Here is a 16,224-nt window from a genome sequence, read left to right as displayed (position 1 = left end):
CTAGTACTAAACTGAACAAAGGTTTGAGATTAGTGCTGAGGTTGACAGCTTACCTTATTGACTGTGTGTTTTATATGCTGTTGCCTGCGTCTAATTCTTCTAGCGAATTCGCCTCAAACTGTCAGATTGTGGTTACAGATCGAATCAATAAAGACTGCAATGCAAAACAAGTGTAACCGGTCTGTGTTCTTTCAGGAGCTGGAGTCAGAGAAGATGTGTTTCTCATCTGGAGCGAGATAGAGGAAGCCAGAAACACATTGGCAGAAGTTCAAACCATTGTTGCGGGGCCCCCTCGGACCACGTTTAACACAGGTGTTATATTTCAGTGATGAAGTAGTGATAGAATGAATCCATTAAACACTACATAGCTCAACACGCTCAAACTGTGTACACTTGAATGACACAGTTCACCCGAACAGACTGAATCAGAATCAAGTTTAATATCATTGATAAATGTTGTGAAATCTGTTGTTTTGTGGCAGCAGTACAGTGAAATACATAAGTTCTACAGATTACAATAAGAAATATATCCAGTATATATGTGAATAAAGGTAAATAAGTAATGCAAAAGGAGAGGAAAAATACTGAGGTAGTGTTCATGGGTTGGTTCATTGTCTATTCACAAACCTGATGGTGGAAGGTTAAAAAGTTATTCCTAAAACATTAAGTGTACATCTTCAGCCTCCTGTACCCTCTCTGTGATGTTGGCAATCAGAAGCAGAAACATCCTGGGTGATGGTAGTCCTTGGTGATAGGGGTCTTTAGTGGGGGGGGGGGGCCTATTTGATTCATTGGTTTTTAAAGTCTCCTCCAACTCCTAATAAAATATAGCCACTGACATGCCTTCTATATAATTGCATCAATATATTGGGCCCAGGATAGATCTTCAGAGATATTGATACACAGGAACTTGAAATTGCTAATCTCTTGTTGAGGACTGGCATGTGTTCCCTCGACTTCCCCTTCCTGAAGTCCACAATCAACTCCTTGGTCTTAATGATGTGAGTGCAATGTTGTTGTGACACCACTTAACCAGCTGATCTATCTCGCTCCTGTACGTTTCCTCCTCAGTTTTTTAGATTCTGTCAACAACAACCGGCGGTTTGATCTGGGACATATGCAAGATGGCAAGGGTTGACAGAATTTTTTTTAACCCAGTTTCAAAATAAAGAGAAACTCACAAATAACATAAATGTGGATGAGTAAACTCTAGCCTTTTCTGCTTCCATTGGAGATTGAATAGAGTGTGGTTGTGGTAAAAACCAGGGACTGAGTTGTCTCTTCACTCTCCCTTAACCAAGGTTAGTGGGTGGCATGGTGAGATACAAAAAAAACTCACAACCTCTAGCTTGGAGCTGCATGACTAGATGTCAGATTGTTTCTCATTTTGACTGTACATATTTTCATTTACCTATTAAAGACTGTGCGTAAGCTTCTACATAACTGCTTGACATCAATATCTTTTACAGGAAATACAAAAATAGCTAACATTTAAGTGATTAAGAATGCACAAAATTTTAAAATTGGAAAAAATATTAATTTTTAACATTATAGAAACATAGAAAACCTACAGCACAATACAGGCCTTTCGGCCCACAAAGCTGTGCCGAACAAGCCTGTACCTAGGCTTACCCATAGCCCTCTATTTTTCTAAGCTCCATGTATCCATCCAGGAGTCTCTTAAAAGACCCTATCGTTTCTGCCTCCACCACCGCTGCCGGCAGCCCATTCCACACACTCACCACTCTCTGTGTAAAGAAAACTTACCCCTGACATCTCCTCTGTACCTACTTCCAAGTACCTTAAAAATATGCCCTCTCGTGCTAGCCATTTCAGCCCTGGGAAAAAGCCTCTGACTATCCACACAATCAATGCCTCTCACTATCTTGTACACCTCTATCAAGTCACCTCTCATCCTCTGTCACTCCAAGGAGAAAACGCCAAGTTCACTCAACTTATTCTCATAAGGCATGCTCCTCAATCCAGGCAACATCCTTGTAAATCTCATCTGCACTCTTTCTATGGTTTCCACGTTCTTCCTGTAGTGAGATGACCATAATTGAGCATAGTATTCCAAGTGGGGTCTGGCCAGGGTCCTATATAGCTGCAACATCACCTCTCAGCTCTTAAACTCAATCTCACGATTGATGAAAGCCAATGCACTGTATGCCTTCTTAACCACAGAGTCAACCTGTGTAGCAGCTTTGAGTGTCCTAAGGGTTTGGACCCCAAGATCCCTCTGATCCTCCACACTGCCAAGAGTCTTACCATTAATGCCATATTCTGCCATCATATTTGACCTACCAAAATGAACCACCTCACACTTATCTGGCTTGAACTCAATCTGCCACTTCTCAGCCCAGTTTTGCATCCTATCAATGTCCTGCTGTAACCTCTGACAGCCCTCCACACTATCCACAACACCCCAACCTTTGTATCATCAGCAAATTTATTAACTCATCCCTCCACTTCCTCATCCAGGTCATTTATAAAAATCACAAAGAGCAGGGGTCCCAGAACAAATCCCTGAGGCACTCCACTGGTCACGAACCTCCATGCAGAATATGACCCATTTACAACCACTCTTTGCCATCTGTGGGCAAGCCAGTTCTGGTTCCACAAAGCAATGTCCCCTTGGATCCCATGCTTCTTTACTCTCTGAATAAGCCTTTCATGGGGTACCTTATCAAATGTCTTGCTGAAATCCATATACACTACATCTACTGCTCTACCTTCATCAATGTGTTTAGTCACATCCTCAAAAAATCCAATCAGACTCGTAAGGCATGACCTGCTTTTGACAAAGCCACACTGACTATTTCTAATCATATCATTTCTAATCCTCTCTAAATGTTCATAAATCCTGCCTCTCAGGATCTTCTCCATCAACTTACCAACTACTGACGTACGACTCACTGGTCTATAATTTCCTGGGCTATCCCTACTTTCTTTCTTGAATAAGGGAACAACATCCTCAACCCTCTAATCCTCTGAAACCTTTGCCGTCCTCATTGATGATGCAAAGATCATTGCCAGTGGCTCAGCAATCTTCTCCCTCACCTCCCACAGTAGCCTGGGGCACATCCCATCCGGTCCCAGTGACTTATCCAACTTGATGTTTTCCAAAAGCTCCAGCACATCCTCTTCCTTAATATCTACATACCCAGCTTTTCAGTCCACTGCAAGTCATCCCTACAATTGCCAAGATCCTATCTTCACTGCAGTCCATTTTATTTTAATGGGCTTCCATTTTATCTGTTTAATTGAAGAAAAAAATTATGAGCTATAAAATAAGGGTTCCATAGAAATGGGGAAATGCTTTACAGAAATTAACAGTACACATCCATAATCATGAAATCATATCTCAATATGCCATTGATAAAGGCCATTTGGGCTCATGCAGGCCTTTGAAAGAGCAGCAGGTTTTGAGGCTTGCATTTGCCTCGACCATTTTGATCTGTGTTTGCCAAAAGCCCACAACGAAATGTCTGTCACAGAAAAGTGCAGAAATTTTTGCTTTTCATAAGAGCATAAGATATAGGAGCAGAAGTAGTCCATTCAGCCCATCGAGTCTGCTCTACCATTCAATCATGGGCTGAATGACTTGGTCTCCACAGCTGCTCATGGCAACAAACTCCACAGATTTACCACCCTCTGACTAAAGGAATTTCTCTGCATTTGTGTTCTGAATGGATGTCCTTCAATCCTGAAGTCATGCCCTCTTGTCCTAGACTCCTCTACCATGGGAAATAACTTTGCCATATCTAATCTGTTCAGGCCTTTTGACATTTGGAATGTTTCTATGAGATCCCCCCTCATTCGCCTAAACTCCAGGGAATACAGCCCAAGAGCTGCCAGATGTTCCTCTCATTCCTGGAATGATTCTTGTGAATCTGCTCAGAACCCTCTCCAATGTTAGTGTATCCTTTCTAAAATAAGGAGCCCAAAATTGCACACAATACTCCCAAGTTTGGGCTCATGAGTGCCTTATAGAGCCTCAACATCACATCCCTGCTCCTATATTCTATACCTCTAGAAATGAATGCCAATATTGCATTCGCCTTCTTCACCACCGACTCAGCCTGGAGGTTAACCTTTAAGGTATCCTGCACAAGGACTTTCAAGTCCCTTTGCATCTCTGCATTTTGAATTCCCCATCTAAATAATAGTCTGCCTGTTTATTTCTTCCACTAAAATGCATGACCATGCACTTTCTAACATTGTATTTCATTTGCCATTTCTTTGCCCACTCCCCTAAACTATCTAAGTCTCTCTGCAGGCTCTCTGTTTCCTCAACACTACCTGCTCCTCCATCTATCTTTGTATCATCAGCAAATTTAGCCACAAATCCATTAATCCCATAGTCCAAATCATTGACATATATCATAAAAAGCAGTGGTCCCAACACTGACCCATGTGGAACTTCACTGGTAATTGGCAGTCAGCTAGAATAGGATCTCTCTCTTTCCACTCTCTGTTTTCTGCTGACCAGCCAACACTCCACCCATGCTCGTAACTTCCCTGTAATTCCATGACATCTTATCTTGCTAAGCAGCCTTATGTGCAGCACCTTGTCAAAAGCCTACTGAACATCCAACTACACATCTACTGCATCTCCTATGTCTATCCTGCTTGTAATTTCCTCAAAAAATTGCAGTAGGTTTTTCAGGAAGGATTTTCCTTTCAGGAAACCGTGCTGGCTTTGCCCTATCTTGTCATGAGTCTCCAGGTATTCCGTAATCTCATCTTTAACAATTGATTCCAACAACTTCCCAACCACTGATGTCAGGCTCACAGGTCTATAGTTTCCTTTCTGCTGCCTCCCATCCTTTTTAAATAGCGGAGTAATATTTGCAATTTTCCAGTCATTCAGTTTAATTGTTCATGGGATTCTGACTTCACTGGCATAGGCACATTTATAAATGTTCACTAATTTGGCAATATCTCAAAAAAAACATGGGAAACAGGAGTTGCTCCACAATTAAATATCATCATGGGTTGAGCTCTAATTTCCTATCTGTACCCCATAGCCTATGACGCATCTAAAGACCAACAGTCTATCTCAGTGTTGACTAATTTGGCAAATTCTTTTTCCTGGTGGACATTAGTGAATCAAATGAGATTTTTAAAGACATTCTGGTGGGTTTGTGGCATCATTGTTTATGTTTATTATTTTTAATTCCAAATTTATTTGTCATTCAATTCAAATTCTCTGATGGCTATCCTAACTCACATCTCCACATCAACAGTCTGGGCCCCTGGTTATTAGTCCAGTAACTTAATCTTCAGATGCAGTCATGCATTTAGTTTATAGACTCATCTCTTTACTGAATCCCGAGACTTGCAAGCAGATTACATCTGTGAGCGTGGCTTTCGGTTACCTGGCAACATTAATATCAACAAACCACTCTATATTCATTGGCAGGTCTGCTCTGTAGATTGTTAGTTCAAATAGAAAGAAAGCTCTTCGCATTTTTGAATTCAAAATTATGAAGAGTTTAGGCATAAAATCAGAGACATACATTTTTCAGTAAAGGCTTTACTATACACTCACTGGTCACTTTATTAGCTACCTCCAGTACCTAATAAAGTAGCCACTGAGAGTATGTTCGTGGTCTTCTGCTGCTGTAGTCCGTCCACTTCAAGGTTCAATGTGTTGTGTGTTCAGAGATGCTCTTCTGCACACCACTGTTAGTTATTTGAGTTTCTGTCATCTTTCTGTCAGCTGGCCATTTTCCTCCTACCTCTCCCATTAACAAGGTGTTTTTGCCCACAGAACTGCGGCTCACTGGATGTATTCTGGTTTTTGCACCATTCTCTGTGAACTCTAGAGATGGTTGTGTATAAAAATCTCAGGAGATCAACAGTTTCTGAGATACCCCATCTGGCACCAACCATCATTCCACAATCAAAGTCATTCTGATGAAATTTCTTCCCCATTCTGATGTTTGGTCTGAACTAACCCCTCTTGACCATGTCCACATGCTTTTATGCATTGAGTTGCTGCCACATGATTGGCTAATTAGATATTTGCATTAATGTGCTGGGGTACCTAATAAAGTGGCCACTGAGTGCAGAATAAAGGTGGATAGTAAGGATGCTTTCTCATTGGAGTGTCTAGTTCATGTAACAAATTATTAATATCTATAAATTATAATATCATCAGGAGTTGATTCAACTATGACTATATATATATATATATATGACTATATATATAAAATCAATGATCATTTTTTTTCTTTCTGATTTGATTCCATAAAACAGTGCCTGTGTATCAGCCAATATCACCATCAAAAATAGAGGATTATATCACTTCGAAGAAATGGCTTGAGAAATACGGATTAAAGGCTCGTAAACTGATGTTCCATGATGCACTTGTAGACTGTGTCTTTCGGCACTCTGATGGCGTGGTGGACATTAAGGGAAAGCCAGTGAACGAGTGCATTCAGACTGATGCAGTAAGTGAGGTTGGAAACAAGGAATAGACGTTAACTCAGTTTCTTTCCTCACAGATGCTACCTTCCTTGCTGAGTATCTCCGGAGGATTTCCTCTGTCTTCTGTTTTCAATTTTCTGGTTTTTGCATTTTTTTTTGTTTGTCTTTTGTTAATACATAGAGGTAGAGGATTGCGGAATAAGTTTTGTCCAGTTGTTGGACGTTATTTTCTACATGGTGTGTACAATGCTGCAGTGGTGAAGGTTTGAGCATTTAACATGGTGGATAGGCTGCAGATCAAGTGAGCTGCTGTTGTGGAAGATACTCATACAAGTCACAGAATACTACAGCATGGAAACAAGCCCATTCTATCTAGTCCATCCTCTTTGAAGGTTGTTGGATGTGGGCATTTCTGGGGAAGTTGCATACCTTATAGATGGTGGAAAGGCTTTGGGGATATTGAAAGGTAAGTTTCTCACTACAGGATACCTGATGTTGGACCTGTTCATAGAACCATAGAACACTACAACCCTTCAGCCCTCCATGTTGTGCCGACCCATATAATCCTTTAAAAAAAGTACTAAACCCACACTACCCCATAACCCTCCATTTTTCTTTCATCCATGTGCCTGTCCAAGAGGTTCTTAAACACCCCTAATGTTTTAGCCTCCACCACCATCTCTGGCAAGTCATTCCAGGCACTCACAACTCTTCGTGTAAAAAACTTAATTTTGTACATATGCCCTCTGGTGTTTGCTATTGGTGCCCTGGGAAACAGGTACTAACTATCCACCCTATCTATGCCTCTCATAATCTTGTAGACTGCTATTAAGTCCCCTCTCATTCTTCTACATTCTAAACAGAAAAGTCCCAGCTCTGCTAACCTTGCTTTATGTGACTTGTTCTCCAAACCAGGCAACATCCTGGTAAATCTCTTCTGCACCCTCTCCATAGCTTCCACATCCTTCCTATAATGAGGTGACCAGAATTGAACACAATACTTTAAGTTCAGTCTCACCAGAGATTTGTAGAGTTGCAACGTGACCTCTCTACTCTTGAACTCAGTCCCCCTATTAATGAAGCCTACCATCCCATAGGCCTTCTTAACTACCCTATCAACCTGTGCATCGACCTTGAGGGATGTATGGATTTGAACCCCAAGGTCCCTTTGTTCATCCACACTCTTAAGTAACTGACCATCAATCCTGTACTCAGTCTTCTGGTTAGTCCTTCCAAAATGCATCACCTTACAGTTGTCCGGATTGAACTCCATCTGCCCTTTTTCTGTCCAACTCTGCAGCCTGTCTATATCCTCTTGTAACCTTCGACAACCTACAGCTCTATCCACTACTCCTCCAATCTTTGTGTCATCTGCAAACTTACTCACCCATCCTTCCACCTCTACATCCCGGTCATTTATAAAAATCACAAATGTCAGGGGTCCCAGGACAGATCCCTGCAGCACTCCACTAGTCACCAACCTCCAGGCAGAATACTTTCCTTCCACAACTACTCTCTGCTTTCTTCCTTTAAGCCAATTTTTTATTCAAACAGCCAAGGTTCCACTTATCCCATGCTTCATGACTTTCTGGATGAGTCTCTCATGAGGGACCTTGTCAAATGCCTTGCTGAAGTCCATGTAGACCCCATCCACTGCCCTACCCTCATCAATTTCTTTTGTTACCTCTTCAAAAAACTCAACCAGGCTCGTGAGGGACAATCTTTCCTTCACAAAGCCATGTTGACTATCCATGAGTAGACTGTACTTCTCCAAATGCTCGTAGATTCTATCCTTAAGAATCCTTTCCTATAGTTTGCAGACCACCAATGTAAGACTCACCGGTCTATAGTTCCCAGGTTTCTCCCTATTACCTTTTTTAAACAATGGAACTACATTTGCCATTCTCCAGTCCTCCGGCGGCACTTCCCCTGTAGCCAAAGAGGATTCAAAGATCATAGCTAATACTCCTGTGATCTCTTCTCTCAATTCCCAATACATCCTGAGGTGTATCATATCTGGCCCTGGGGATCTATCAATATTAATGTTTTTAAGAAGATCCAGCACTTCTTCTTCCTTAAACTCCACATTGTCCAGCACACAGGCCTGCTCAACTTCAACCTCATCCTTATCAAGATCCTTTTCACTTGTGAATACTGAAGCAAAGTATTAATTTAGGACCTCCCCAACCTCCTCCATCTCCAGGCACATGTTTCCCTCTTTATCCTTTAGTGGTCCCACCTTCGTTCTCATCATCCTCCTATTCTTCACATACGCATAGAATGCCTTGGGGTTCTCCTTAATCCTACATGCCAAGGCCTTCTTATGCCCCCTTCAAACTCTCCAAAGTCCTTTCTTTAGCTCTTTCCTGGCTACCCTATATTTCTCATGAGCCCCTCCTACTTCCTGCTTCTTATATCTAACATATGCTTCCTTTTTCCTCTTGACAAGTTGCCTCACATGTTTCGTCAGCCACGGTTCCATTTTCCTACCATTTTTTCCTTGTCTCAGTGGGACAAACCTATCCTGAACCCAGCACAAGTGGTCCCTAAACTTCTTCCACATTACTTCTGTGCTTTCCCCTTTGAACATCTGTTTCCAATTTACTCTCGCTAGTTCCTGCCTCATCCCTTCAAAGTTAGCCCTTCCCCAGTTAAGCACTTTACCATTTCATCTTATTTTATCCTTTTCCATAGCTATGCTGAAGCTAAGGGAGTTGTGGTCACTTTCACCAAAATGCTCCCCCACCAAGAGGTCTGTCACCTGACCAGGTTCATTGCCCAGAATTAGATCCAGTATGGCCTCTCCTCTCGTTGGACGGTCCACATACTGTGTCAGGAATCCTTCCTGAACACACTTGACAAATTCAGCCCCATCTATCCCCCTTGCAATCAGGAGGTGCCAGTCAATATGAGGGAAGTTGAAATCACCCATAACTACTACCCTGCATTTCCTGAGGGCTACTTGGGGGCCTATAGACTACTCCCAGCACAGTGATTGATCCCTCTCTATTTCTGACTTCTACCCAGACTGACTCCATGGACACTCCTTCTGCAGCGTCCTCCCTTTCTATAGCTGTGATACTATCCCTGACCAGCAATGCCATTCCCCCCTTTTTCTACCTCCCATCCTATTCCTTTTAAAACACCTAAACCCCAGGACCTGCATCATCCAATCCTGCCCTTCCACCAACCAGGTTTCAGTAACAGCCACAACATCATAGTTCCACATACTAATCCATGCTCTAAGTTCATCCTCCTTGTTCCTAATACTCCTAGCATTGAAATAGACACATTTCAACCCCTTAACTGGCTACAATTATGTTTCGTCCCCTGCCTGTCCTTCCTCATCAACTCAGAACTCTTAGCATCATGCCCTTGTCCTTCTACCTTAATCCCTGCACTCACATTCTGATTCCCACCCCCCTGCCAAACTAGTTTAAACCCTTCCCAACAGCTCTATCAAACCTGCCCACCAGGATATTTATCCCCCTGGGATTCAAGTGCAACCCGTCCTTTTTGTACAGGCCACACCCGCCCCAAAAGAGGTCCCAATGATCCAGAAATCTGAATCCCTGTCCCCTGTTCCAATCCCTCAGCCACGCATTCATCCTCCACCTCATTCTATTCCTATTCTCACTGTCGCCTGGCACAGGCAGTAATCCCAACATTACTACCTTTGAGGTCCTGCTTTTCAACTTCCTTCCTAACTCCCTGTAGTCTTCTTTCAGGACCTCTTCCCTTTTTCTACCTATGTCATTGGTACCAATATGTACCACGACCTCTGGCTGTTCTCCCTCCCACAAGTATTTTCATGTAAATACTTCCGGAGCAGTAGCTCAGAATCGAAGGTTACTTGGATTTTGAGGGGGAGAAAAGGCCAATGTGGAAACTGATGACTGTTCCAAAGATGGGCAGGAGGTTCTTGACAGGTTGACAGGGTGAGTAGTTGGTGTGCTCGTCCAGTAGCTTACGTTCAACTATTGTGTGCTGTCAGTGCTCGGATCTAAGATTCTTAACACCATCCTTCTCAGCTTCAGCTAGTCATGGGTCAGAGATTCTCAAGTGTCATGGGGCTGGGGGTACTGTATTTCTTCATGGAGGCTTTGAGCAATCTTTAAAATGTTCTTTTGTCCAACTGGTGATCTCTTCACATAATAGAGCTCCGAATTGGGCGTCTGCTTTGGAACTGTTTATGAACAATGAAACCCGGCCAACATGGTTGACTGAGGAGAACTGAGATCTTAATGCTGGAAGAGGACATTGATGCTGGCTCATTTATTCTCCCAGAGAATCTGAAGGATTTGCTGAGGTTAATTTGCTGTAGATAGTCCAAGTCTCAGATGCACTTTGAAGAGCAGGCATTACAGTTGTCCGATTGGCTTTGAGTGGCGAATTTTATCATTAATGTCTCTCTTCACCTCGTGGTGGCTTTCACAGTCTTACTTTCTCCGGGGTGAGCTTTTATTGGAAAATACAGTACTTGTGGCTGGTAAAGTTGGGTTGATCATGGTAGTGGTCACCATAACGGTAATGTTGTAAGTCTCTGGAACAGTTTGAGTAAAGACATGGCTGGTTCTGCAGGATGAGCACTCAGTACTCTGGCTGGCACATTCAGATTCAGAATTATTTATTTATCACATGTACATTAAAGCCTATATTGAAATGTGCCAATTGTGTTCGCAACCTAAGGATGTGCTCTGGGCAGCTTGCAAGTGTTGCCGCACCATTCCAACACCAACACAGCATGTCCACAATGCTCAGTTCAACAAGCAGGACCAGCCCGTTTCCTACCTCCCACCCACCCACGCACTGACAGTTCTCCAGTCCCAGGGCAGGTCTCCAATACTCCAGTCTCCAGTATTCCATCATCGACCTTCCAGACTTTTGATCAACCTTTGGCCTTTGATCTTTGATACCAATTCACAGGCTAGCCGATGGCAGGACCCTGAACTCCAGACCTTGAACTCCAGGCTCACTGTCTCACTGATCCTCGTGCCTTCTGCTCGCATAGACATCTGACCCCGGGGCCCATCGTCCGGGGACAGCCCAACATCCAGGTATGTCCTTTGTCACAAGTGCTCGTCTCTGGCCTTGGAGCACAGAGCGGAGGCCTAGACTCTGGATGTCCTTTGTCACCTGTCCACGTCACTGGCCTCTGAGTGAGGAGTGGAGGCCTAGACACTGGCCTATGTGTCCTTCATCACCCATCACCTTCAAACACAGCAGAGAGTGGAGGCCTAGACACTGGTCCCTAAAGCCCTAACTCCTCTCTCTGTCCCCCAAACCCCATTTCTATGAATTTAAAAAAAACTCTGAGCCACAACCTCAACAGAGACCGCAACTTGGCGTCATCTTGACCCAGACAGTGTCGTGACTTTTAGCCTCTGGTGTATCTGGTGCCCTCAGTAGTTTCTGGCTTCCGTGATGGTTGAACCTCTGGATGGGACTAAGATGAACCATCCCTTGACATTTCTTGCAGAACATAAGAAAGGGATGACCATGTTAATGGGACAATTATATAGGCCACTTGATAGTCTACAGGATTTAGATGAACAAATTTGTAAAGAGATCACAGACTGTAGCAAGAAATGTAAGGTTGTGATAGCAGGTATTTTCAACTTTTCACATAATGACTGTGACTCCCTTACAGTAAAAGGGCTGATTGGGATAGAGTTTGTCAGTTGTGTTCAGGAAACTGTCCTTCATCAATACATAGCGGTCCCAAGAAGAGAAAGTGTGATACTATACCTTGTATTAGTGAATGAGACAGGGCAGGTGACAGAAGTTTGCGTAGGGGAACACTTTGCATCCTGTGATCATAATGCCATTAGTTTTAAAATAATTATGGAAAAGGATAGGTCTGGTTCTCGGGTTGAGATTCTAATTTGGAGAAAGGCCAATTTTGATGGTATCAGAGAGGATCTAAAATGAATGTATATGCTACTCATTCCCTTGTGTAAGATCTGCCAGTTGGCTCACTGTGCTCACTGTGCTCACTCACATATTAAATGGGCTTGGGTTAAAAACTACTGTATTTCTGTGCATGAGTCATTCACTCTGTTTGAAAAGAAGTAGGAAATTGAAAGTGCCACAGATTTCCTTGGAGTTACTCCACTTTGAAGTCACAAAACTTGCCAGAAGTGAGGCAGTGTCCTTCTTGTATCATTTAACACAAAATGCTGGTGGAACACAGCAAGCCAGGCAGCATCTATAGGGCCAATGTTCATGCCTGATGTCAGAAAGGTGGGGAGAAAGAGAAGCGCCTGATGGCATGAACATTGACTTCTCTAACTTCCGTTAATGCCCCTACTCCCCTTCTTACCCCATTCCTGACATATTTAGTTGTTTGCCTATTCTCCATCTCCCTCTGGTGCTCCCCCCCCCCTTTCTTTCTCCTGAGGCCTCCCGTCCCATGATCCTTTCCCTTCTCCAGCTCTGTATCACTTTCGCCAATCACCTTTCCAGCTCTTAGCTTCATCCCACCCCCTCCGGACTACTCCTATCATTTCACAATTTTCCCCTCCCCCCACTACTTTCAAATCTCTTACTGTCTTTCCTTTCAGTTAGTCCTGAAGAAGGGTCTCGGCCCGAAACGTCAACAGCGCTTCTCCCTATAGATGCTGCCTGGCCTGCTGTGTTCCACCAGCATTTTATGTGTGTTGTTTGATTTTCCAGCATCTGCAGATTTCCTCGTGTTTGTATCATTTAAGTTGGATTTCTGCCCCACTTCTGGCAAAGTTATGAAATTTGAACAGGAATAGCTTCAAGTATTATAAAGACTGAAGCAGCAAGTAACTTCAACAAACACATGCACATAAAACACGGACTGTTCACACCCTTTGTGACTCCAGATTCAGCTGTAATGACACGTACTCAAGTCACTTCTAGCTAAGTTCTTTAGAAAGTAAAGAAATTCTTGGAACTCAGCTTAGTTCCAGTGGGCCAACCAACTTCAGTGTGGTGGGGAGTAAGGGAAGTGCCAATGTTTTACATGGTGCTGATATTGCTTAGAACCTAACGTGGGGTTTAGGTGATAGTATCTGAATGTTTGCCACACTGTTTTTCACACAACCACCAAATAAAAAATAGCCAAAAGAGATGAAGCTGGAGGTGACTGGGATTATAGTGCCCTCTAGTGATACCTGTGAGGCAGACTTTTCTGCACCTGGATGGAGTTCAGCATTGAGAAGATGTACTTACTGCGCTTGAAAAGGCCTGCTAAGATGGGCCAGGCAGAAGATGAGGACCAGCTTGCAGGAACATAATTTGCAGAGTCACGGGAAAAGAGCAGTGGAAACGGGGCCAAAGGGATGACTCTACAAAAGCTACAATGATGCCAGAAGCGTGGCGACACTTGCCCCCCCAGCACACTCCTCGGCCCATGTTGGCCGATGAAGTAAGATGATGCGTTTCGCTGTATGTTTCAATACACGTGTGACAAATAGGGCTAATCTTGAGCTGGCATGCTTCAACAACTGGACTGGATTAAGATGGCAGTGCACCTGGTGATTGAATGCAAAGTTGCAAACAGACTTAGATTATGCTGCGTTCCAAGGAATTATTATTTTCTGAAGAATTTAGCTACAAGTGACTAGAGTGTATGTCACTACTTAAGTAAAACACTGAATCTGGGGTTGAAAGGGGTGTGACCTTCAATTGTGTTTGTGTGCAAGGTGTGATGTGTGTGAAGATCATAATACCAAAAGACATGGGAGCTGAATTAGGCTATTAGGCCACTTGAGCCTGTCCCGCCATTGCATCACGACTGATTTATTATCCCTCTCAACACCATTATCCTGCCTTCTCCCCTTAATCTTTGAACCCCTTATCAATCAGGAACCTATCAACCTCCACTTTAAATACACCCAATGACTTGACCTTGTCTGTGGTACTGAATTCTACAGATTCACCACCCTCTGGCTAAAGAAATTCTTCTTTATCTCTGTTCTAAATGGACGGCCTTTTATTCTGAAGGTGTGTCCTCTAGTCCCAGAAGCCCCCTGGATTTAAAGCATTAATTGTATCTCTTTGCATGGATATTGACTGACTTGCTGAGTTTATCTAGCATTTCCTGCTTTACCAGCAGATGGCTCTTTCTCCAGGGCACACAGATTTAAAGTGGTGGGGAAAAGATTCGGGGGCATGAGATAATAAAAAATGTTATTGCGTGGCAATGATCTGGTTCTTGCAGGTTGAGTCCATGGTAAGGAAGGCAAATGCCATGTTAGCATTCATTTCAAGAGGTCTAGAATACAAGAGCAAGGATGTGATGCTTTATAAGACACTGGTGAGGGCTCACCTTGAGTATTGTGCACAGTTTTGGGCCTCTCATCTTAAGGCCATCACAAGATGTGCTGGCATTGGAGAGGGTCCAGAGGAGGTTCACGATGATAATTCCAGGAATGTAAGAGTTATCATACGAGGAATGTTTGATGGCTTTGGGTCTGTACTCGCTGGAATTCAGAAGGATGAGGGAGGATCTCATTGAAACCATTCGAATGTTGAAAGGTCTAGACAGAGTAGATGTGGAACAGATGTTTCCCATGGTGGGAGAGTCTAGGACAAGAGGGCACAGCCTCAGGATAGAAGGGCGCCCTTTCAAAACAGAAATGCAGAGAAATTTCTTTAGCCAAAGGAATTTGTGGAACTTGTTGCCACGTGCAGCTGTGGAGGCCAGGTTGATGGGTGTATTTAAGGCAGAGATTGATAGGTTCTTGATTGGACATGGCATCAAAGGTTACAGGGAGCAGGCCAGGAACTGGGGTTGAGGAGGAGGTTAAAAAAAAGGATTAGCCACTGCGTGGCCAAGTGGTGGAGCAGACTCGATAGCCTAATTCTGCTCCTGTGTCATATGGTTCTTGCTGCCTGTGTGGTGGTGACACAGTTAATCAGAAGTTTCAGCCGGGAATTGGGGAGGGTTGTGGGAAAATAATGTGCAGAGTCACAAGGAAAGAGCGGATGGGTTGGGATTGAAGGTATAAATGTTTGGCCTGCTTCAGGGAATTGAAAGAAAGTTTTCAAACAGACTTTGATTATGCTGAGTTCCTGAATTTAGCTAGAAATAATTTGAGTGTTTGCCATTACTGAAGTAAAACTTGGGACCTGAAGCCTCTCCTGTTCAGAAAAAGTACCAGGTCTGGGACTATATCTTTACTGGCAAAATATTGATCGCAGATAAATTGCAGAGTTTCTATTTTAACAGGAATCTAATATGAAATTGGTAAATGCCAAGTACTGCAGCCACTTTGCACACACCCAGTGGAAAGATGGTTCTGTAATGCATGTCTACATCACTGCTGAAAAGTGCAAACAATACCAACAGAAAATGAAGACTGCGCTGGAACAGATGCAAAGAAGGTAAGTTTGGAACCTGTGTTAGCCTTTGCATAAAAATGTAATCCATAGACTAATAGAATCAATATGGAAGAAGGCTATTGGACCCATCATGTCAGTGCTGGTGATCATAGAGCAATCCCCACTAATCCCACAGAACAGCAACAGGTCTGTAAATTCAAGATTCAGGTTTATCACGTGTACATCCAAATGCACTGTGAAATGTGTCATTTCCATTAATACCCAATGCATTCATGGGCGTGCTGGGGACAGCCCACAAGTGTTGTCACACGTTGAGGCATTAACACAGCGCACCCACAATCCTCAGCAGAACAAAACAGAACACTACGAGCAACAAAACAACAACAGCAAAACTAGCTCCATTCCTCCCTTCCACCCACCCCCATCCACAGTCCTCTAACCCCAAGACAGGCCACCTTCTTCACCCTGCAGCCA

The 16,224-nt window shown here is 43.3% G+C and overlaps 1 protein-coding gene across 9 annotated transcripts in view; it reads left to right on the top strand.

Moving 5' to 3' along the window:
• LOC132391104 (von Willebrand factor A domain-containing protein 3B-like) overlaps positions 1 to 16,224 on the top strand; it is a 174,185-nt gene that overhangs the window by 54,685 nt on the left and 103,276 nt on the right. For 8 of the 9 annotated variants that reach the window (XR_009511088.1, XM_059963860.1, XM_059963859.1 and 5 more), the window contains 3 exons: positions 196 to 312; positions 6,265 to 6,458; positions 15,638 to 15,792. Coding sequence is in view for 8 of the 9 variants with exons in the window: in XM_059963860.1 (XP_059819843.1) it covers positions 196 to 312; positions 6,265 to 6,458; positions 15,638 to 15,792 (466 nt within the window). In the remaining variant the exon portion in view is untranslated. The remainder of the gene's footprint in view (positions 1 to 195; positions 313 to 6,264; positions 6,459 to 15,637; positions 15,793 to 16,224) is intronic. The other variant, XM_059963861.1, reaches the window with a different exon arrangement.

Source organism: Hypanus sabinus, chromosome 3 (assembly GCF_030144855.1).
Source record: "Hypanus sabinus isolate sHypSab1 chromosome 3, sHypSab1.hap1, whole genome shotgun sequence".
Classification (NCBI taxonomy): domain Eukaryota; kingdom Metazoa; phylum Chordata; class Chondrichthyes; order Myliobatiformes; family Dasyatidae; genus Hypanus; species Hypanus sabinus.
This window is presented reverse-complemented; position numbering and strand designations above follow the sequence as displayed.